Raw genomic sequence first — 20982 nt, 5'->3', positions numbered from 1 at the left:
CCCCCCCCGACTGAACCTAGAGTTGTTTTAGAGTAGCTTTATGATAGAAGATGCTCTTAGCAATAAATACTCGTCCTAAAATTTTCAACCATTAGTTCCACAAAGTAAAGCAGTTGAAGAGGCGAGCCCATACCTGAAGGATTTTGCGGAAAGTTGACTCATCTAATATGACAAATTCAATGTTTGCAGTCGTACAATAATCAAAGTGCATTGAAAACTTCCTCTCACAAATTTCTTCAATGAGCTTACAGCATGGAATTGATGAAACAACTTGAAGGATGGAACATACTGAATCCTGCAACAAAGTTCGACAGTTAGCTTCGGAAGCAAGTCCTACAACTTTCCCAAAATTGTCTGCTTCCTCGTCCATTAAACTTGTGCATAAACAAAAAATCTTGATGTATGACCATCTTCCACTAGGAGACTCCATCCCTGCATATAATATGTAGGATATCAATACTCCTATAACTCATTATCATAAAAGGATTCTCTTCTTTTGTTCTCAGAACCTCGAAACTGCATGACGCTCCCCCTTTTATCTTCCAGTCATACAAGTACAATAAGAAATAATGACAAATCCACGTAAAAATTAACAAAATAATTAAATACATACTCTAAACAAGCGTACAAGATTAGGATTACCACACTACCTCCGAAAGGCATTCTAGAAGTATTTTGCAGCATTCTTGATGAAGAAGAGTAACACCAAATTGATCAGCTAAAAATAGTAGTTGAAGTAACAAGACATCAGATTCCATTGTAACATCTTTACTGAGTTCTCCACTATACATGAACTTGAGCATGGTTTGAAAAGCTTCTGGTGATACGTCCCTAATATAAACCTCAGAAGACGTTGTTTCACTCATTCCATTGGTAAACATCTGCCCATGTACCACCCGAATAAATTTTAAACAATAGAAGAAGAAAAAACATATTTACACTAACCTAAGACAAAAAGTATACACAGTAAATTCTAGTTGAAATCATCCTGACCCATACATGATGGAGGCACAGTAGGTATGAACTATGGAAACCCGGTAGCGAACAACAGAAGAGGCTAAGCAAATATTACAAAGAGTCTAATTTGCTGTCTGTCTCCATTACAAATTACAAGTCCAGCCTTTCAAGTTGCATTTCAATTACTAGTTCTCACACCGCAGTCCACTATCAGATAAAATCGTGTAATCACAAAAAATTTCCAAAAAAATTAATGGTATAAGCATACCCAGTACCAAGGAGCCTCTTTTCTATTAGAACATCAGAAAGCTTGTATATGTTGAACGACCATATCAATGGAAAGAAGAAAGCAAACTAAATGATGTATATACGAGTTATTCAGAAAAAAAACTATACAAAATAACAGAACAGCAATACCGTAACCACATAAGATGAAATGTAGTATCAATTCCTCACCCTTTCAAATGGCATGCTCCACAAGCTAAGAATGATTTTGTGCACATGAGCAACAAACCCGTGACCTTGTATATAAATACATACATCACTGAACTCGCCAGTACATTGCAATTGTTTGAGCCTCTGCACATTTAATGGAATCCCGGAGGGGAAGACTGTAGTACAATGGGGCTGAATCCTTGGATATAATAATTCCACCCTCTTACCCGAGTCCAACAACTTTTTGTTCCGTTTTAATTGTTCCATCATGTCATCACACTGGTTCACTAAAGCATTCACTTCAAGTTGTAATGCAAGATCCCTCAAGGAACCAAGTTCAGACTCTAGAATCTATAGTAAATAAGAAGCATCAATCATCAATCTATCAAACAAAATATTGATTTCACTGTATCTGCGTTGAGATTAAAATTGCCAACTTGGTGCAGTTCCGCATACAGCAAAATATCAAAGTAGAACTAGAACCAATTCAAGCCAAAAACATTAAGAAAACAGGAAATGGCCAAGACACAAGACAAAAAGGAGCAGAAGAGGAAAGAGAGGAAATTTATCATGTCGAAGTTTTTTAAAGGATGTCAAAAGACAACAAGCCATGGCCATAATCTGACAAATAATTACATATGATGGGAGAAATTACCTCAGTTTGACCTGTGTAAATATATTGAAGAAGAGCATGGAGAACTGGATATGATACTCCATGTAGCTGCACAACATCTTGCGACAGATTCAAGGGAAAATTTCCCGAAGCAACTAAGATAGCCTTGTGAGCAGGTACAAGTGTTTCCCCAGAATCTACACTAAAAAGTACATCTGATAAATCCCAATTTTCTAGAAAATGTTCGAGGCCCCAGCTCTTGTAATCTGTGTATTCATCTTCTAACTCCAGTTCCACGTCTTCTTCGCCTTCAACGCCATTATCCACATGCTTCCACAAGGAAATATGGTCCTGCGTCGGCGGCAAAACATTAACATTTCTATATCCCACGTGTTTATCCCAGCTACTAAGCCCAATATATTGAACACTACAGTTTGGATTTGTATCAAGCCATTGAAAGACCAGATTCTGAAAAGGATATCTCCCCTTCCCAATGCTGATCAAACCATCATAGACACTGATCCAATAGCTCTGGAACGCAGAGGAACTGCAAAGAGCAACACCCTCTTCATCAACAACAGTTCTCCCATCGGCTATAATCCTTAGACGTCGATTTCGGTGACTACCTAATATAACCGTATAATGAGGACAGCTATCTCGTTTGTAATGGTAATGTTGACTCCCCACATTCTCTCGGAACACTAACGTGACATCGTTATGAGCGGAAGCTTCAAAAGCCACACAACCCCGTCCAGCTTCCCGAAATCTTAAATCCTTGAGCCAAGCACACTCAAAAGGAGCCACCGTGAGGGAGTTTTTCTCCTTCTTATCCATCATCCCACCTCAACAATGTTCGAATATCCCAACACACCAGAACACCAAGAATGGTTTAATTGATAGGAACCTCAAATATTATATGGATAGCAAACTTGTCTACCTGGCAAGAAAATACTTCGCAGTTTGAGAAGATGATAGACAGAAATGAACAAGCGCGATATAAGAAAATGCTTAAAATCACTCCTAATTAGAAGAAAAAATAAGCTCAAATCGGTCGGTAAAGAAGAACATACTAGCCAGTGAGTAAATCGGAGGGGATGGACTGCGATCCAGATTTTATTCTATACATATCCCATTATCCGAAACAATCTTAGAGGACAAAAACAAAGATCTACGACGATTCAAATATCTCTATCACAAGATAACCAGAAATTGCTAGAAGAACCCAACTGGACCCAGAATTTGAACCCGCAACAAACGACAACATCACAAGCAAACGGAGGTTTTGTATTCAACTTCGCATATAATATCCCGATAACATACAACGACAAATTGATGCAGAAAAGTTAAAATTCACTTCCCTGAAACTCTCGAGAAAAAGATTTAATCTCCAACATGAATTTAATCAGAAAATAAAGGCAAGACGTAAAACCTACCTCAATAATTCTGGCTCATATTGAACAAATCGATTGATACTCATCGCAGGTATTCGGTTGGCGCCATTAGTATTTAATGGAGCCTCACCTCTGCAAGTATATCTAAACGCAGCACGAAACGAGGACCATTACTTAATCCAGATATTTGCACAACTTGCGACATGGACAGGTTGATCGAGTGATGACATCAAAGGACGGATATGTTTTTGTAACTCTCGTCTGTTTTCTTCCCAATTTTCCACAGAAAGGGATTTGGATGCTTTGAATGTATGATTCGCTTGGCCACGAAAACAAAATATCTACAAACTGAGATCAAGTGCGTGGCATGGCTATCTACTCGACTAATCGACAGGACGATCGAATCGATTATCCAGAACTCCAATTCGTCATTTCGTTGTCAAACAAAAATTTGATTCACCTTACAGATATCATTTGAATTTGTAATCGATTTTCATACATCGAATCTTTGCCTTCGATTTTTCATTTTTCACGAGGAATCAGCTCTGCTTATATATATGAGCAATCAAACTATGTAGCCGAGAATAGAAACATTTGACCTCATCCCAAAATCGTTCCAGCTAGGTTGAATTTATCTACAGCAATTAAATATTTTATAGTTCCAAAAATTTTACATAAAATATTTCTTCGTTTTGTCCTCAGTGTTTATTAATTATTTAGAACAAAAATTAAACACCTCATTGAATTATGTGGCACAACCATCATCAATAAAATATAAAATAAAAAAAAAATTCTGATTTCAGTAAAACATTGGTTCCCGTTTGATTCCGCAGTTAGGTCGGTTCAGTATTTTTATGATTTGATTTTTTCTATAAAAAATTATTATTTTTTATGATTTGATTTTTTTTTATTAAAAAAATCATTTTTTTAATAATAAAAAATTTGTGGTCATTTTCAAAACAAAATAATAACAAAAATTCGTGAAAAGGAGAGATTTAAATCTAATCCAAACGGCAAATAATAGATATCTTACTTTTTTTTATTTATCCAAAAAAACAATTTTTCCTTAAATTATCAACCTTAGCCCTAAAACTTTTAATTTCATTCATGGGTAGATGATACAAGTATTTTAAAACTAATTTATTTTTCATAGCAGGGGACTTTCGAAATCACCCTAACCAGAATCTCTGTTTGTTGGGTCTTCGACATAAATGTTTAAGATCGTTGACGAGCCTAACAAGGTTGGGTGCAACTAGTATATTATATTCATGGGATCACCTTGTCCATCACACATCTTTTCTTTATTTTTCACCATATTTTAGCCGAATTTAAACTCTTCAGTATATTCGTGAAACCACCATGGTTGTTGTTTATGTGGTCCCACGTCAGTTAAAGAGTAAAACAAAGCATTCAAGGCGTGGAAATCTCTCACTAACAGACACATTTAAAAATCAAGAAGCTGATAACGGTAAGTAACGGGACGAAACAGACAATATCTGCTAGAAGTGTTTTTGGGCTATTACAAATGGTATCAAAGCCATACACTAGGTGGTGTGCCTATAAGGACACTCGGGTGGAGGATTGTGAGATCCCACATGATCCTACACTTGTAAGAGTCTAAGTTTCTAGTTTTGCAAGTGTTGCTCTTTCAATACAAAAACATAACCATGTTTAGAATTTCTTTTACTCCGAAGACCTTCTCAGATATCTGAATAAAATCGTCCATAACAAAAAAACAAACCTCTTCATACTTGCTGGCTATAAACATGGCTGTCACTCCAACTAGCTGGAGATTCTTCTTCGCCACTGAATATACTGCTAAGAATCTATCGATGAGGTTGACTGTTAGGTACAGTCTCTTCCATAAGCTTAAATCTGTAGTGTACCTTTGAAGTAATTATTATGTTCTGCTTTGGTAGTCCCTTCATAAATTACATTAATCATAAATAAATAAAAATGAAGCTTGAGGATTATTGGGAGTAGTCCGAATTTAGTTAATTAAATAAGCTTGAGGATCGTGAGTTAAGTAAGGATCATTATCTACGCTGGAATGAGATCTTTTAAAAAAAAATCCAAATCCAAATCAAAATTAAGTGGACAATTCACAACATTATGCAGATTAGTAGTTTCAAACAGGTAATGTTCTTGATCTTTCCCAATACTCTCACTAGGATACTAGTAAACTAACCTCAATTATTAGCCCGTCAATGAGAAACCCTCTCATCCTGTCGCTAATATGTGCTTGCTGGGCCATGTAATTTGGTGGAACACAGACAGAAACCTGCGAGGAGGAGGAACATCTTGATCAGAAACAAAAAGCGAACATGGATTTATGTTTCAGACACAACGTGTCTTGTCTGGAAGATTGTTACCTCCGCTGCCCTATAGTATGTATACAAGTCATTGATGTACTCCACAACACAAAGTGGATCCTTCTTATCAAGGCTGTTAATATCAATGACCTGCTCTTCATCTATATCCTTAATTTCCAACTTCTCCTGTGGATTATGAAATCGCGTCAATGGCAGCAAGTTCAAGTAGTAATACCGAAAGAGAAGGGAATAATCCTTACCATTATGTCAATTTCGTCCAACATTGCTTCTGTAGGTTGAACAAACATCGGCACTGCTGAGTCGCCCATAGAATCATCTTCGGCAACAGATTCCATACCATTGTGGAGAGCTGTGTTCATCTGGCAGAGAGAACTTAGAAAAACTTCCATCAGTAGCCGGATTGATTTCCCTCCCTCTCTCTTCGCCGAACGCCGCTGGCGTTGTCAACGCCCCACTTTCGCCGGATGAAAAGTTGAGAGAGGGGCAAATAGGTAAGTTTGCCCCTCCTACCACTTAGGGGTCCAAATGAAACCCCAAGAGTCCTGCAAAAAAGAAATAGTGAGAGAAACGAGTTAGAGAGAACCTAGAGAGAGAGGTGGAAGAATGAACGGCCGGCAGACTCATCGAAAATTACCGTTGGAGTCCATTCCGGTCAAGACCATGTGCAGGGAGACTTTCTTGGAAGGAAAAAGAGAATGTGGGTGGCCGGATTCCCATTTTCCATCAAGAAATCGGAAAAACCCCCGAGTAAGATCTTGAACGTTTTCTCAGATCTACAGTTTTCCTTTGTGAATTAAGATCTGAACTCTTAATATATTCACGAACAACTCTACGCAAGATCTGTGAAGAAGTTTGGCCGAGATCTCAACCCGAAGTCGGAGATCCGAGAATCGTCCGAGAACGGTGAGTGAACTTCGAACGCTCTTAACTCATCCTGTAGTCAAGCAAAAGAAAAAAAAAATTACAAAAAAAATACTAGAACGTAGCCCGTAACATGAGCTAGAACTTTGCCGAAGAAATCATATCAGTCCGATCTACGAATCGAAAAACATGAAAATCCGAAAGGGACGCTGTGTTTTGGATCGGAGAGAACAGAGAAGAAGAAGAACAAGAAAAGAAAAAGAGGAGAAAACAAAAATAAAAATGTTATGGACCGCAGAGCGAGAAGAAGAAAGAAAAATAAAATAAAATAAAATAAATGTCAGGCGGCAGGCGGCAGGCGGCGGCAGGCGGCGTGACAGGCGCGGACACGCGTCGACCGTCTGCTGGAGAAAATCATCTCCAACGAGGCGACGACACGTGTCGACGCAAAGCCGGGCCGAACCGGCCGGCCGATCCGCGACTGCGCAGAAGCGGCGCGCGTGCTAGACGCGCGTTTGGCCTGCGACTGGCGCACTCCATCGCGCGTGGGCTCTCACTCCCAGCGCACCTTGGGCGCGTGAGCGTGCGTGTAACTGCCGTTTGGCCTGTCCGATTTTTGTAAGTTACAGTTCTAATATTTTTTTTTACGTGAATAGGGACCTAATTTAAAGAAATGAGTATTTCTAAACACGCACAGTAAAATCAACAAAACTCTATTCGAAATGCTAATCCAATCCAACCTATAGTTGGGTTGGTCCGAGTTGTTGGGTTATTGGGTTGCGTGTACCCCTTTGTCCCATCATTCCATTTTTAAGGGCAAAACTGACTTTTCCCATCTTTGAACTCAGCTGTATTTTGTCATCCAAATAATTATTTCACCACACCCCAACCTAATTTAATTTAAATCCTCATTCAATTGTTTCAGTTTTAAATTAATTCTCTTAATTGTTTTGAATTTAAAAAATATTTTCCTCTTAAATTAATTTAATATAGTTAAATCCGTCAAAAACAAATAATATTATTGGTTGATTAAAGAATTTGTAGGGGCATTTAAATTATGATCTCTTTATTTTAAACCATCATTTTTTAAAAAGATTATAAGAATATATTTAAAAAAAATTAAACCTATTTATAAATTGAGTAAAAGACAACCTCTTATTTTCAAAATTAACTTACACTATTTTTAAATGGTTTAGTTCAGTTCAATCAAAAATCTAGTAAGAATGTTTAGGTAATTTAGGTTAGAATGTTGTAAGGGTGGATTAATTATAAATTTATTATTATCCTTTTAAATAAATGAAAGGAAGCGTATCCCACAATAATAATTGTTTAATAATGCACCAAAATGAATATTGAGAAAAAATAGAATCAATAAATTATTATTTAAAAAAAATAAAAAATGAAGGCAGGGACAGCTGAATCTAAGTCGCCCAATAAAAAATGTGTGGTTTGGAGGAGGAAAAGGCAAATCCCTTAGAAACCCTTTTTTAAAGTTCCAAAACTGGAAAAAATAAATAATAAGAATATGACAAACAAGCTATGTAGTGGGCCCATTCGTTGTGGCTAAACTCGGCCCAAGCCCCATGACTGCCTTATCCCTATTTCAGCATCTCGCTATGTTCACACACAGCACAGGGTTCAAGGCGTTCTTTCCGCCACGTGGTGAAATATAAGTGGACCAAGTCACTCCTCTGCATGCATGGCTGTGATTCTATTCACGCAAAATCACCAAAATTGTTGGGGATAAGAAACCGCGGCTCCATAACGTCCTTAAATTATCTTTCAATATTATCTCCAATTTCTCTTTACCAATATTTATTCTTTTCACACAACTTATTTATTTAGAAAGTAATTTATGAAATTATTTATTTCTATTTGACTAATTACAATAATTGCTTCACAAATTTAATTAGGATAAGAAGGTTTTGAACATGGAAGTCCGACTTTTTAATTTAATTATGCTCAACTAATTACTTTAAATAATTTGATTTAAAGTAAAATAGGAAAAAAAAAACTTAAATCTAATTAAAAAAAAAGAAAAAGTTAATGAAATAATGTTATCAACACCCGTTTAATAGAACTTTAAATCGGTATAAATAAGAGTCCCTTCTATATTATAAATTTCATTATTGGCATTAATTTAATATAAATAAATAAATTAAATACTAATTATCTACATAAAACATTGTAATTCAATTTTGTCGCGAGAAGTTGAAGAGAAGGGGGAAAGAGTAAAGAGTAAGGCACGGGTGGCAAAGAATAAAACGACGATGAAATTTAAAAATTAGATTATAAAAGCGAGAAGTGCAAGCCACGGGTGCTTGCTTTTATATAATCCTCACCCTCGCTTTTCTCTTCGTTAATCGTCTCGCCCATTCCAGATTATCCGAGGTCGCCTTCGAGTCTCGCTTCTTCTCCTTCTGCAATGGATCCTTACAGGGTATTTCCATCTTCACGCCTTAATTTTTTGGATTCGAGTATGATGTGTTTTCGTGCTTACCAATGGGGATTTGACTTACTTTCTTCACTGCTGCGTTCTTGGTTCTTGATTAAATCGAACTTGCTGCTAGATTTTTCATCTGGATTTTCTTCAATTTCGAACTGATTTTCTTATGGAGAAATGGTTTTCTTTGTTTTCATTTCCGCCCTTTGCGTCTACCGTAAAGGACTTTTTAAATGTTATTTTGATTTTCGGATATGTTTACTCGACGACAAACGAAGTACATAATTCTATTGAGTACGTTCATGAAGTTGGACTTCTGTTTAGCTAATTTCTTAATTGTTTATATTTCGGCTAAGTTTGTTTAATCTGTTCGCGCGTTGCAGCACCGCCCTTCAAGTGGCTACAACAGCCCCTTCTGGACTACAAATTCTGGCGCTCCAGTGTGGAACAATAACTCGTCGTTAACCGTTGGACCCAGGGGTAAGAATTGGTTTCTGATATTTCGGTTTTTGACGTAGCTGTTAAAACACTAGCAAGACTACGTTAATAGTGCGCGTTTATTGTTATTTTCTTTTCGTTCGATAGTGGTTATGATATTAGATGGAAGTACTGTTGAATCTGTACTGGCGTTAATAGTACCCTCAAAGTTTCTTGTCTAGTCTCCCCCCTACTTCTCCCGGCCATGCTTAGGAGAATTAGCGGGAGTAGGCGCTTTGCTACCAAAGAAGCCCGTTTCGTCTTCAGAGATACGTTGACTTTAGCTCTAGATTTACTTTCAACTTATACCTATTAGTTGAGAAGGTCATGAAGATTTGTTGGTCTTATCTTCTATAGAAGCTATTCAAGTTGTGGAAAATTGGTTAGATGAGGGAACTAGTTTTATCATTTATTAATCATATGCTACATTTCTAATGGCAATTAAGACCAGTTGCTAAAAGATGATGGTCTATTCTGTTATAAGAGCTGTATATTCTGGTAGATGTTGAATGTGAAGAACAAATATGGAGTCAGAAAGATTCTCTGAAAGGGTTGTGTTTCTTGTCATCCTCATTTGGACAATGCTTAGTGAATATCTACAGCATATCTATAATTTTTCTGGCAAAAAGGTTTGAAATCTGGTGTCAGATAGCTGTAGATGAGAATACCAAAAATGTTGTGGTTGGTCCTTAGTACTCGAAAGACACTTATCGATAAAAGTACTCGAATATGTTTTATTTGGCAGGTCCTATTCTCCTAGAGGATTATCATCTCGTGGAGAAACTTGCTAACTTTGATAGAGAGCGGATCCCAGAGCGTGTTGTCCATGCTAGAGGAGCTAGTGCAAAAGGGTTTTTTGAGGTGACTCATGATATTGCCCACCTTACTTGTGCTGATTTCCTTCGTGCCCCTGGAGTTCAGACTCCAGTTATTGTACGTTTCTCCACTGTTATCCATGAGCGCGGTAGCCCTGAAACGCTGAGAGATCCCCGAGGTTTTGCTGTGAAGTTTTACACCAGGGAGGTGAGAGTTTTTTAGTTTATGCTTTATTGGTTGCTGATAACTTACAATTATAACAACCTGGGATTTCTGATAAAAAGAAGCATAAGAATGCAATGGTTGTGATAATGTAGAACCTTGCCTGTGTTTTGAACTTCTTTAATTTGTTCTACGCCTATTGGATTAATTCTATGGGTTGCATGCTAATACTTTCATCAGTTGGTTGGATAACATGCTATCATGTTTCATCAGTAGGAAGTTCATAATATTGTATACTTCTGCTGGTAAATTATATGTTGTGATTCTGTAAACTCAGATTTTGCATCTTTTGTGCATCTTTCCTTTTGCTTATATGTAAATACATGCTTTTATTAGGCTTTGTTTATTATCCGCATGGTAGTACAACTTTCAAGCGTCCTTTGTTCTTTTACTCAGGGAAATTTTGATCTCGTGGGCAACAACTTCCCTGTATTTTTCATCCGTGATGGTATGAAATTTCCAGACATGGTTCATGCTCTCAAACCGAATCCCAAGTCCCATATCCAGGAGAATTGGAGGGTCCTTGACTTCTTTTCTCATCATCCCGAAAGCCTGAATATGTTCACATTTCTATTTGATGATATTGGCATCCCACAAGATTACAGGCACATGGACGGTTCAGGTGTTAACACCTATACTCTGATTAACAAGGCAGGGAAAGCACACTATGTGAAATTTCACTGGAGGCCTACCTGTGGAGTTAAGTCCTTGCTGGAGGAAGATGCTATCCGTGTTGGAGGAAGTAATCATAGTCATGCTACTCAGGACCTCTATGATTCAATTGCAGCCGGCAACTACCCTGAGTGGAAGCTTTTCATTCAAACTATTGACCCTGATCATGAAGATAGATATGATTTTGACCCTCTGGATGTAACCAAGACCTGGCCCGAGGATATCTTGCCCTTGCAGCCAGTTGGTCGCATGGTTTTGAATAAGAACATCGATAACTTCTTTGCAGAGAATGAACAACTGGCCTTCTGTCCTGCCATTATAGTTCCTGGAGTCTACTATTCAGATGACAAATTGCTTCAGACCAGGATCTTCTCTTATGCAGATACCCAGAGGCACCGTCTTGGACCAAACTATCTGCAACTCCCTGCTAATGCACCCAAGTGTGCTCACCACAACAATCACCACGAGGGTTTCATGAACTTTATGCACCGAGATGAGGAGGTATTGTTTACTTCTTTTTTTGTTAACTATCTCTAAAAGTTGGTGGTTTCTTTTTAGTTGTCCTTGATTGTGCATGATTTAAACACGTTATATGCCAGCTTCTTGGTAATTTGATTGTTCTGATCTTTGTCTTCCTTTTTGCTTTGCCTCAGGTCAATTACTTCCCTTCAAGGTTTGATCCTGCTCGCCACGCTGAGAAGTATCCTCACCCACCAGCTGTATGCACTGGAAGGCGCGAGAGGGTCAGTGATCAATATTGTAGCATTTTAATGTCTTTAACATGAACTCCTTTTGCTATTGTTCGGTCAATGAGTATGCTAACCTGTTGAGATTCCTCTTGCTGTCTTTGGTTACGCCAGTGTGTAATTGAGAAGGAGAACAACTTCAAGGAGCCTGGAGAGAGATACAGATCTTGGACACCAGACAAGTAACTTTTGTTTAATCAATGGCTATTATTGGAAGATGCACACATTGTTGTTTTTTCATGTAACTGGGTTGGAGGGTTTTAAACCACGGGTTTGTTTGTGTTTATATTGCAGGCAAGAACGATTTATCCGCAGATGGGTGGATGCTTTGTCTGACACTCGTGTCACCCATGAGATCCGCAGCATCTGGGTTTCTTACTGGTCTCAGGTGCGTTTAGTAGCATTTTGGTTGAGACTGAGTTTGGAATTGCATGGAGGATTGTTGGTGAGAGATTTAATGGTGTGTGTTTTGATGGTAATTTGGAACAGGCGGACAGGTCTCTTGGTCAGAAGCTTGCATCTCGTCTCAACGTGAGACCAAGCATTTGAGGGGAGGAGGAGAGGTGTACACTTATTGTTGGTAAATTTATACGGAAAGGGGGAAGCCATTTGAGAAGATGAATCAGATATTGTTATAATCCATATGCTGTTTCATACCATATTTGAATATTTGCATCACTCTCTCCCTCTCTCTCTTTCTCATGTGACTTCTCGACCTAAATATGTCAATCTAATTAAGCTTTTGTTCGTGTTTCAATGTCACACTCCCATATTATGTGCTATGGTCTCAATGGTTGAGTTTTGTTTAAGTTTTATGTATGTTTGGTATGGAATAGTATTTGATTAAAAAAGGAATTTTTAAATTAAAAAATCAGTCCAAACATACTTTCTTCGTGTGGGGATTTGTGGGCTCATCTGTTCTTCGTTTTCAGTTTTTAAGAAATTTGAAGTGTTATGTAATTGTTTCCATTTTTGTTTCAAACTATTTCTAAATTTGTGCAAGAATTGAGCAAGGAACAATTTTTTTCTTTTTTCTTTTTTTGCTAAAAAACAAAGCACTTTAATATTTTTAATTAAAATTTCATAGAATGAAAAAAAAAAAAAAAACAAAGCTTGATTATCAAATTTCTGTTCTCTCTCACAAAAACAATAATAAATAAAAGATGAAGAATATTAAACATGGTTATTTTTTATTTATTAAAAAAAGAGGGAAAAGGGCCCAAGTCAGACGTATTTGAATTGTACTCTATCATGAAAGATGGTAGGTTCAAATTCCTCAACCTACCAAATAAATAGAACGTATAAATTAATTACAAATTTAGGTACTGTTCTCACATATTCCATATAAAAACAAATTTGGTGTGTAATAAAACATTTAAGTTTTGAACATAAAATTTTAAAATTTTAAAATTTTATTATACATAAAATAAACATTTAAAGACTCATTATAAACTTTTTAAATACAAAATTAGATATACTTTTTTTTCTCTTTTAAAAAACCATTCAAATATGCAAATTTTTTTTTTTAGTTTCATATAATAAGTAGAAGTGATTTTTTTTTATTTTTATTTTTAAATAATAATAAATAGATAGAGGTAGAAGCCAAGATTTATGTCCACAACTTTTGGTTTGAAGATATAACTTATTAACTAGTTGAATTATGTTTAAATTGTGAAACATGCGTTTCTCTTCCTTCCACTTCCTCAATGTAAGGATGACATTAGATAGATAGGACGGTTTTAGGTTGTCTTGACGTGCAAAATACCACAAATTTGATTAAAATATTAAAATAATGATAAGGCTATAGTTGATTTGTGAAAGAGAAAGAAAAGTTTTGTTTGATTTGATATGTAATGTAACCAAAATGTAACCAAAATTTGCTCTCCAAAATTGACTTCTACTTCTGCCCACAACTTCTTTGGGACCAACCTATGTGATGCTTCTACTTCTACATATCAACCCCTTACCATACAAACTTTTCGTTATAATTTTAATTTACGTGGCTTCCCGCTTGCTTCACCCTCTCTACTATTACTAAATGTTGATAGTTTTCTTTAAACCTCTACAAAAAAAGGTAATTAGTTAAACCTACGCTCTAAAATACTTGCAAAAATTAAATTATCCACTTTTGACATGATAATTAATTATGTCTTATTTATTAAGTTATTTCTTTTACCCACCAAAAATCGACCTACATTGCCCGTTAATGAAAACCCTAAACCCTATATTTTTCCCTCTCCTACGCTATCTTCAACCTTAAACAATAATTAGTATAATTAACTAGGTTAATTAAATCACCTAATTGTTTACATCCATCAACTTGAAACTAACCTAGACTATACAAACTATAATTTTTTTTTTATTATTATTTACTATAAATATTTTAAAAATCTAAATAAAATTTTGAAAAGTTATTGGAATATGATTTAGAATTTAAATGTTTAGTTATAAAAATAAATGAATAAAATAATAATAAAAGAAGGTGACATCAGAGTGTGAAAGGCAACGGAAGTTGTTCAACTCCAAAGCCGCCTGATTTTCAGTGTCGCATCGCAGAAAGTATGAGAAATTGGGACAGGGAAGGGGGGAAATTACCCTTTTGCCCTGGTTTTGATTCTTTCAAATTCTGTTGGTCCCTTGCAGAGTTGTCTGTTTTGGTCAATAACGAGAGGCTTCAAAACCACTAAACCCCACAAGCATCCAACATTATCATGTCCACCACAACCCTCTTTTTTATGATCATGACGTTTTCTTCATTTCCTGATTATAATAACATCCAAATTTGAACCCATTAATCAAAATAACACAATCATTCATCATTGAATTGAATTGAATCGAATCTTTAAGAACAATGAACGATCTTTTATATACATCCTGTGATTTTCCTTAGTTTTTGGAGCCAAAAAGTTGAATATGAACTGGGAAAATCCAAATACAAACAAGGGTCAGAAATCTCAAACGGATCAGTGTTGTGTTGATGAAAGAGGGAATAAAAGAACGATTTTGGTTGTGTCAGCAGCTGTAGAGAAACCCACATGGAGCAGAAATCGGAACAAATTTGAACGGAATTTAATAATGCAAATGGGTGATGAGCTCATCTTTTGATGAACTTTCTTTAGATTTTTTTATCCAATTTTTTATTGGTGGGTGTGGGTGACGTCTGAATCTTAAACTTATTTAATATGCTTAATAATGGTGTGTTTAGTAAAAATATATATAATCTTTTGATCTAAATTCGATAGTGGGGAGTCCATTGGATGCAGCGTATGCAGTCAGATTTGTGCACATGGCACTAAACTTTAATATCTGTTCATCTCATTCGGGGGCTTTGGGATTTCAGGTTAGCCTCCACAGAATTCAGCAACTGGGTCGTCGTCTTTTTCGTCAAATTTTAAAATTGTTTTCAGGTTTGTTGGTGTATTTGGGTATTCTGAAGTGGAGGGAGCCTGCAAATGCTCCTAATTTGTTTATTGTTTTAATACTGTTGATTTGAAAGATTCTGATTCCGATGGATACTTTTGTATTTTTATAATTCTGGTTACCCTAATTAAATAATCAAATCGAGCATTCACAGATTTATTCTTTAAGCGAGCCCTTCTCATTTCCTTCCCCTCTCTCTTAGAGTGTGCAAGTTGACTTTACAGCGNGGGGGGGGGGGGGGCGAGAGGGCGTATGTGGGGTCACGCTCGGACTTCGACGGAAGAATCTTCAGCATTAGAATCGTAGTGAATAAAGGCGCTTAGAAGGAAGGGGGCCGGAGCGAGGTGTTATTGGGAGAAGGAACTTCGTGGTGGTTTACGCTGAAAAAGGAACTTCGGCGCCAAAAGCCTTCCGAGGACATAATTCTTCACTTACTTCTGCACGCCTCTCTTTCATGTTCCTATTATTCAGACAGTTCTTCTTCTTCGTGGCCATTTCAGGAACAGTGCTCAAATATTGAGTACCCACCTGGGAATCTCTTGGAATCTTTCAAATTTGTGAGGTACGCTTTTATTCTTCTTCTTCTTCTTCTTCTTCTGTGTTTTGGGATTTTACAGACCAGATTGCTTGAATCACTGCTGTGTTGAGGTGTGTTTGTTTGGCTGTCTTCTCTTGTCTTTCTCTCTATTGGTGGGAGAATCAGTGATTCATGATTGTATTTTAATCCTTACTTTCTTTTGTGCTATAGTGCACGCTAAGCTTTTTTGACTGCTGCTGGGTTTCTGTGTTAAAAGTCTCCTTCGGTGGCTTACTTGTTTGTCTATAGAATACACTGAATATGTTTCTTACGATATTCAACAGGTCGGTTCTTCCTAACCATGGATTGGAATTTCTTATTCTGGGTTTGTATCTGATATTCGATCGGTTTAGGGTATATCCAAATCGGTGCTACCAAGTTCTAAACGTATTGGGATTTGTGGGGAGTTTTGTTTTATGGAGGATTGCATGTTATCACCAGCGACAATGCTGGATGCTCCAGCTGAGGCAGCCATGGATTTGGACTACATGGATGGGCTGCTTTTGGAAGGTTGCTGGTTAGAGACCGCAGAAGGTACTGAGTTTCTTCATCCTAGCACCGCAAGTTTTGGTGCCAACCTAGACCCTTTGATTGCATGGCCTGCTACAGACATGAATGGTGACTTTCACATGAGCCAGATTACAAGAACTAATCAAGAAGAACCGAGGAGAATCTTGACCGATGAGGCGTCTATGGGGCGGGGAAGAGTTGATATGGAGCAAGAGGGATGCTCTGGTCAATCAGAAAACCATGGTTTTGAAGGCTCTGAATTGTGCAGAAGATTGTGGATAGGACCTGGAGATCATCTGGGCTCTGCATCTTCTGTGATGGAGAAGTTAATTAGAGCTGTTGGGTATATCAAAGATTTTGTTAGAGACAAAGATGTTCTTGTTCAAGTATGGGTGCCTATAAACAGAGGGGGAAGAAGTGTTCTCATCACAAATGATCTGCCATTCTCTCAGAATTCCAGCTGCACAAGACTCAGCAAGTACCGCGATGTCTCTGTGAAATATGAATTCACTGCTGATGATGATTCTAAAAATGCTTTGGGATTGCCTGGTCGGGTGTTCTCAAGAAAGGTTCCAGAGTGGACTCCTGATGTTCGATTCTTTAGAAGCGACGAGTACCCGAGAGTCAATCATGCGCACGAGCACGATGTACGTGGAACTGTAGCACTTCCTATCTTTGAACAAGGTAGCAAGAACTGTTTAGGAGTCATTGAAGTTGTTATGGTTACCCAGCAGATCAAATATGGTTCAGAACTTGAGAGTGTTTGCAAAGCTCTTGAGGTCAGTCTCCTTTATATTTTGTCTTTAAATTCTTTGTTACATTTACCTCAAGGTTTGAATTTGTACAAATCAACTCAAACTCTCATGAACTCACAAACATTCAGGAAGTGTTATTCCATTTATCAATGCTTGAATGTTTATATGGACCTTAGAAAATTGGCTTGAATGTGTTCCTTTGTTGTTTATGTTCGTGTGAATTTGGGTTCCTGGATACTTGTAAGATCCCACATCGGTTGGGGAGGAGAACGAAACATTCTTTATAAGGGTGTGGAAACCTCTCCCTAGCAGACGCGTTTCAAAACCTTGAGCGGAAGCCCGAAAGGGAAAGCCCAAAGAGGACAATATCTGCTAGCGGTGGGGTTTGACTGTTACAATACTGAATTCGAGTTAAGATAACGCCTGAAATGAGTTCGAATCACGGTGTCTTGAAGCCAAACGGCATTTGAACGATGAGTTAGACCATTTTGCAGTACTTGTGGAAGCTTGACATGCTTAGTTCAAGAATCCTTTATTGATTGGAATTTGCAACTTTTTGTTCTGACTGCAGGCAGTCAAGCTTCGGAGCTCCGATGTTATCGGCCACCCCGATAAAAAGGTAATCGAATCATTCAATTCTTTTCCTGCTGTTCATTTGAACATGAGTTTTTTTGTTTCCACTCAAAATGAAAAATGAAAAATGTGTCTCTTTCAGCAGGTATTTAACAGGTCCAATGAAGCTGTATTACAAGAGATTCAAAACACTTTGAAATCTGCCTGTGAAACGCATGGCTTGCCTTTGGCTCAAACTTGGGCATCATGTATCCAACAAAATAGAGAGGGCTGCAGGCACTCGGATGAGAACTACAGTTGTTGCGTTTCTACGGTAGACCGGGCTTGCTTTGTGGCCGATCCTCGAGTTCAGGAATTTCACGAGGCATGCTCCGAGCATCATTTGCTAAAAGGCGAAGGCATTGTTGGGATGGCATTCAAATCTAATGAGCCATGTTTCTCAAGTGATATTACATCCTTTTGCAACACAGAATATCCTCTCTCACACCATGCCAAGCTGTTCGGATTACACGCTGCAGTTGCCATACGCCTTCGTTGCATTTACATTAATAAAACCGATTTCGTATTAGAGTTCTTCCTGCCTGTAGACTGTATAGATCCTGAAGAGCAGAGAGTGCTGCTCACTTCATTGTCCACGATTATACAACGATCTTGCAGGAGCCTGCGTCTCGTAAACGATAAGGAGTGTAGGGAGGAAAATATGCAACAATCTTGTCGAAGATCCAAGGTAGAACATCATCAGCTAGAAATCAGTCATCCAACAAATTCATTGTTAACATCATCTGTGCAAAACATACAACAACAGAGTGGATTCGTCTCGTTATTCCAGGACGGAAAAACATCGGAGATGTTAAGTTCCTCCGGTTACCAGCATCATGAACTTAATTACAATTTGAATGGCGTCGTCGAGGACAGTGAAGAGTGTGCAACTGTAGGTAATAGTTGCTTTTCTGATACAGGCTTGGGAAGAACCGGTGAGAAAAGGCGAACCAAGGTCGACAAAACGATCACGTTACAAGTTCTTCGGCAATATTTCGCTGGTAGCTTAAAGGATGCTGCAAAGAGCATTGGAGGTACCTGTAGTGCCATATTCTGATATTATCGTACTGTTTTCTTTGTACTATCAAACTGTTCATCTTAACTCATTTTGTTGCTGTTTCAGTTTGTCCGACCACATTGAAAAGGATATGTCGACAACATGGGATTAAACGTTGGCCTTCTCGAAAAATAAAAAAGGTTGGTCACTCATTGCAGAAACTCCAGCTCGTAATCGACTCTGTGGAAGGTGCATCAGGTGCTTTTCAAATTGGGTCCTTGTATTCTAATTTCCAGGATTTGGCATCTCCAAATCTATCAGGTTCAGGTTCAGGTCCAGTTGTAAGTGCAAAGATGGGAGATTGCATGAAAACATCGAGCAATCCGAACGAGGTTGGGATGAGCAACCTCCAAGGTGGTGGTGCATCGAAATCTCCATCGTCTTCGTGCAGCCAGAGCTCGAGTTCGAACCAATGCTTTTCTAGTCGGAGCCATAAAAATGTTGGGCATTGGAACAAAGGTGGAAGTGAAGATCAAATGGGAGGAGGAGAGAATCCTTGTGATGGAGAGCTGAAGAGGGTCAAAAGTGAGGTAGAGATACATGTATCAATTATGGAAGGATCAAACATCCCTCGAAGATCCCAAAGCTGCAAGTCTCTTTGCAAACATCCTGCCACTGAATGTCTGGTGCACTCAGCAAAAGAAGGCGATGGGATGGCTGAAAGGGTGGAAGTTCAGAAAGTAAAGGTCAGCTATGGGGAGGAGAAAATCCGGTTTCGAGTGCATAACCAGTGGCGATACGAAGAGTTACTGAACGAAGTGGGAAAACGATTTAGTATCAGTGACATGACTAAATTTGATCTCAAGTATTTAGATGATGAATCTGAATGGGTGTTGTTAACAAGTGACACAGATCTGCAGGAGTGTTTTCATGTTTACAAATCGTGTCGAATCCAAACGATAAGACTTTTGGTTCAGGAGTCTCGTCGCCGTAAGAGAAACTGTGTGGCGAGCGGAGGGTTCTCATGAACGTGCTGCACTGACCACCACATTTTACAATTCTAGAAAGGCATGAGAGCATTGTTGAATATGTTTTGTGGATTAGAAGACAAGAAAGTCAACTGTGTTTATGCCTCTGTTTAAGAAGCAAGCCAAAGCTTAAGGGTGGTGTCCTTATGGGGTTACATGTTGGCAATGGCAATGGCAATGGCAGTGGCAATGGCAACGGCAACGGCAACGGCAACGCAGCTACCTCGTATGTAAATTACCTCTTTTTTTTTTCTCTCTCTCTTTCTGTGTCTACCAATTGGAAAGAAAGAAAGATTATTAGTTTTTTTCTTTGACTTTTGGGATTTGTATGTAAATTTGACTTATTGAGGGTGACATAATTGTGGCTGAGCTGGGAAAGACTTTTTTCAGGAGACAAATATTTTATGTGCTCTGACGTCAACATCTGTGTTGGCAATAAGATTATCAATTATTATGCCTTGTTGTTATTTTATTTTATTTCTTTAAAAAATGAAATGCAAATGGGATTCGATGGAATTTGGAGAACATAAAAGCAATCCACAGATGATATGATGCAATGGGTGGCAGCTAAGCCTTCCATTTTATATCCAATATTCTCTCTATTTTTATTTATTATTAACAATTCCAATTCCAATTCCAATTCCAATTCCGTTTTTGGTGTCTTTTCTAGGGAAATTTCAGGTGCTCCATTGATGTTTGTATCTGATTCTAATCACCAATATTTTATACAAAAAATATATAAATATTAATTTTCTACAGAGAAGGGAACAAAATGGAAGTAAATAAAATAATTGATTGCACCCATAACTTGTGTTGCAGCCATTTATTTTTTATCAGAACTATTTATTTATTTCTTGTTTCCTCGAAATAAATTTATCTGATTTTGACTGCAATTTTTCAACAACTAATAATAATCATTCACGATGCGAATGGTTCAAACAAGAATTTTAAATAGGAAGAAACTGACGCAAGCTAGAATGGTCTGTTCAATGTAGAAAACATGCTTAGTTCTTTAATCATTCGGTTCCATTCATATTTATGTTCCATTATGATTATAATTTAAGGAACACAACTGCCTTACATCAATTATTATAAACAAAATCAATAATGATAATAA

General features: G+C 37.6%; 4 protein-coding genes across 10 annotated transcripts in view; 2 read left to right on the top strand and 2 right to left on the bottom strand.

Annotated features, from left to right (window-relative positions):
• Positions 1–3977, bottom strand: part of LOC111797026 (BTB/POZ domain-containing protein At2g30600) — a 6377-nt gene extending 2400 nt beyond the window's left edge. The window contains exons 1-5 of one of the 2 annotated variants that reach the window (XM_023679887.1): positions 3439–3977; positions 2048–2942; positions 1414–1743; positions 651–881; positions 134–295 (exon numbers count right to left, since the gene is read on the bottom strand). In XM_023679887.1, the coding sequence (XP_023535655.1) occupies positions 134–295; positions 651–881; positions 1414–1743; positions 2048–2842 (1518 nt within the window). In that variant the 5' untranslated portion in view covers positions 2843–2942; positions 3439–3977. Of the gene's footprint in view, positions 1–133; positions 296–650; positions 882–1413; positions 1744–2047; positions 2943–3075; positions 3360–3438 lie in introns of those variants that run through there. The other variant, XM_023679888.1, reaches the window with a different exon arrangement.
• Positions 3978–4830: 853 nt separating this feature from the next.
• On the bottom strand, positions 4831–6904 carry LOC111797537 (G2/mitotic-specific cyclin-1-like). 4 transcript variants are annotated; one of them, XM_023680567.1, is made up of 5 exons: positions 6364–6904; positions 5969–6271; positions 5769–5894; positions 5585–5677; positions 4831–5327 (listed from the first exon to the last, which is right to left on the bottom strand). In XM_023680567.1, the coding sequence occupies exons 2-5, from the start codon at positions 6116–6118 to the stop codon at positions 5223–5225; spliced, it is 474 nt and encodes a 157-aa protein (XP_023536335.1). In that variant the 5' UTR covers positions 6119–6271; positions 6364–6904; the 3' UTR covers positions 4831–5222. The 4 variants fall into 4 exon arrangements, with proteins under 4 accessions (XP_023536335.1, XP_023536336.1, XP_023536337.1 ...); XM_023680568.1 differs by having other exon boundaries at positions 4831–5318; XM_023680569.1 differs by having other exon boundaries at positions 4831–5222.
• Positions 6905–8879: 1975 nt separating this feature from the next.
• LOC111797651 (catalase isozyme 1-like) lies at positions 8880–12746 on the top strand. The gene is made up of 8 exons (XM_023680718.1): positions 8880–9030; positions 9417–9513; positions 10256–10533; positions 10945–11721; positions 11874–11963; positions 12081–12148; positions 12261–12354; positions 12456–12746. The coding sequence occupies exons 1-8, from the start codon at positions 9016–9018 to the stop codon at positions 12513–12515; spliced, it is 1479 nt and encodes a 492-aa protein (XP_023536486.1). The 5' UTR covers positions 8880–9015; the 3' UTR covers positions 12516–12746.
• A 2888-nt stretch (positions 12747–15634) lies between these two features.
• LOC111797515 (protein NLP4-like) lies at positions 15635–20320 on the top strand. 3 transcript variants are annotated; one of them, XM_023680532.1, is made up of 5 exons: positions 15635–15943; positions 16248–17252; positions 17800–17847; positions 17944–18874; positions 18964–20320. In XM_023680532.1, exons 2-5 carry the CDS (start codon positions 16380–16382, stop codon positions 19863–19865), a joined length of 2754 nt encoding a protein of 917 aa, XP_023536300.1. In that variant the 5' UTR covers positions 15635–15943; positions 16248–16379; the 3' UTR covers positions 19866–20320. The 3 variants fall into 3 exon arrangements, with proteins under 3 accessions (XP_023536300.1, XP_023536301.1, XP_023536299.1); XM_023680533.1 differs by having other exon boundaries at positions 15635–15948; positions 17947–18874; XM_023680531.1 differs by having other exon boundaries at positions 15635–15948.
• The last annotated feature ends 662 nt before the right edge of the window (positions 20321–20982 follow it).

Source organism: Cucurbita pepo, chromosome LG06, assembly GCF_002806865.2.
Source record: "Cucurbita pepo subsp. pepo cultivar mu-cu-16 chromosome LG06, ASM280686v2, whole genome shotgun sequence".
Lineage (NCBI taxonomy): Eukaryota > Viridiplantae > Streptophyta > Magnoliopsida > Cucurbitales > Cucurbitaceae > Cucurbita > Cucurbita pepo.
Note: the sequence above shows the minus strand (reverse complement) of the source record. Positions and strands in the feature narration are given on the sequence as shown.

What these genes read in the sequence shown, in the direction of transcription:
- LOC111797537 (XM_023680567.1), bottom strand. Translation starts at nt 6,118, where the DNA reads ATGGAAGTTTTTCTAAGTTCTCTCTGCCAGATGAACACAGCTCTCCAC. An exon ending in TGGACGAAATTGACATAATG is followed by an intron (nt 5,895 to 5,968) that starts GTAAGGATTATT and finishes CATAATCCACAG; the next exon opens with GAGAAGTTGGAAATTAAGGA. An exon ending in TTGACGGGCTAATAATTGAG is followed by an intron (nt 5,328 to 5,584) that starts GTTAGTTTACTA and finishes TGATTAATGTAA; the next exon opens with TTTATGAAGGGACTACCAAA.
- LOC111797651 (XM_023680718.1), top strand. An exon ending in AGATCTTGGACACCAGACAA is followed by an intron (nt 12,149 to 12,260) that starts GTAACTTTTGTT and finishes TTTATATTGCAG; the next exon opens with GCAAGAACGATTTATCCGCA. An exon ending in GGGTTTCTTACTGGTCTCAG is followed by an intron (nt 12,355 to 12,455) that starts GTGCGTTTAGTA and finishes AATTTGGAACAG; the next exon opens with GCGGACAGGTCTCTTGGTCA.
- LOC111797515 (XM_023680532.1), top strand. Translation starts at nt 16,380, where the DNA reads ATGGAGGATTGCATGTTATCACCAGCGACAATGCTGGATGCTCCAGCT. An exon ending in TCGGCCACCCCGATAAAAAG is followed by an intron (nt 17,848 to 17,943) that starts GTAATCGAATCA and finishes TGTCTCTTTCAG; the next exon opens with CAGGTATTTAACAGGTCCAA. An exon ending in TGCTGCAAAGAGCATTGGAG is followed by an intron (nt 18,875 to 18,963) that starts GTACCTGTAGTG and finishes TTGCTGTTTCAG; the next exon opens with TTTGTCCGACCACATTGAAA.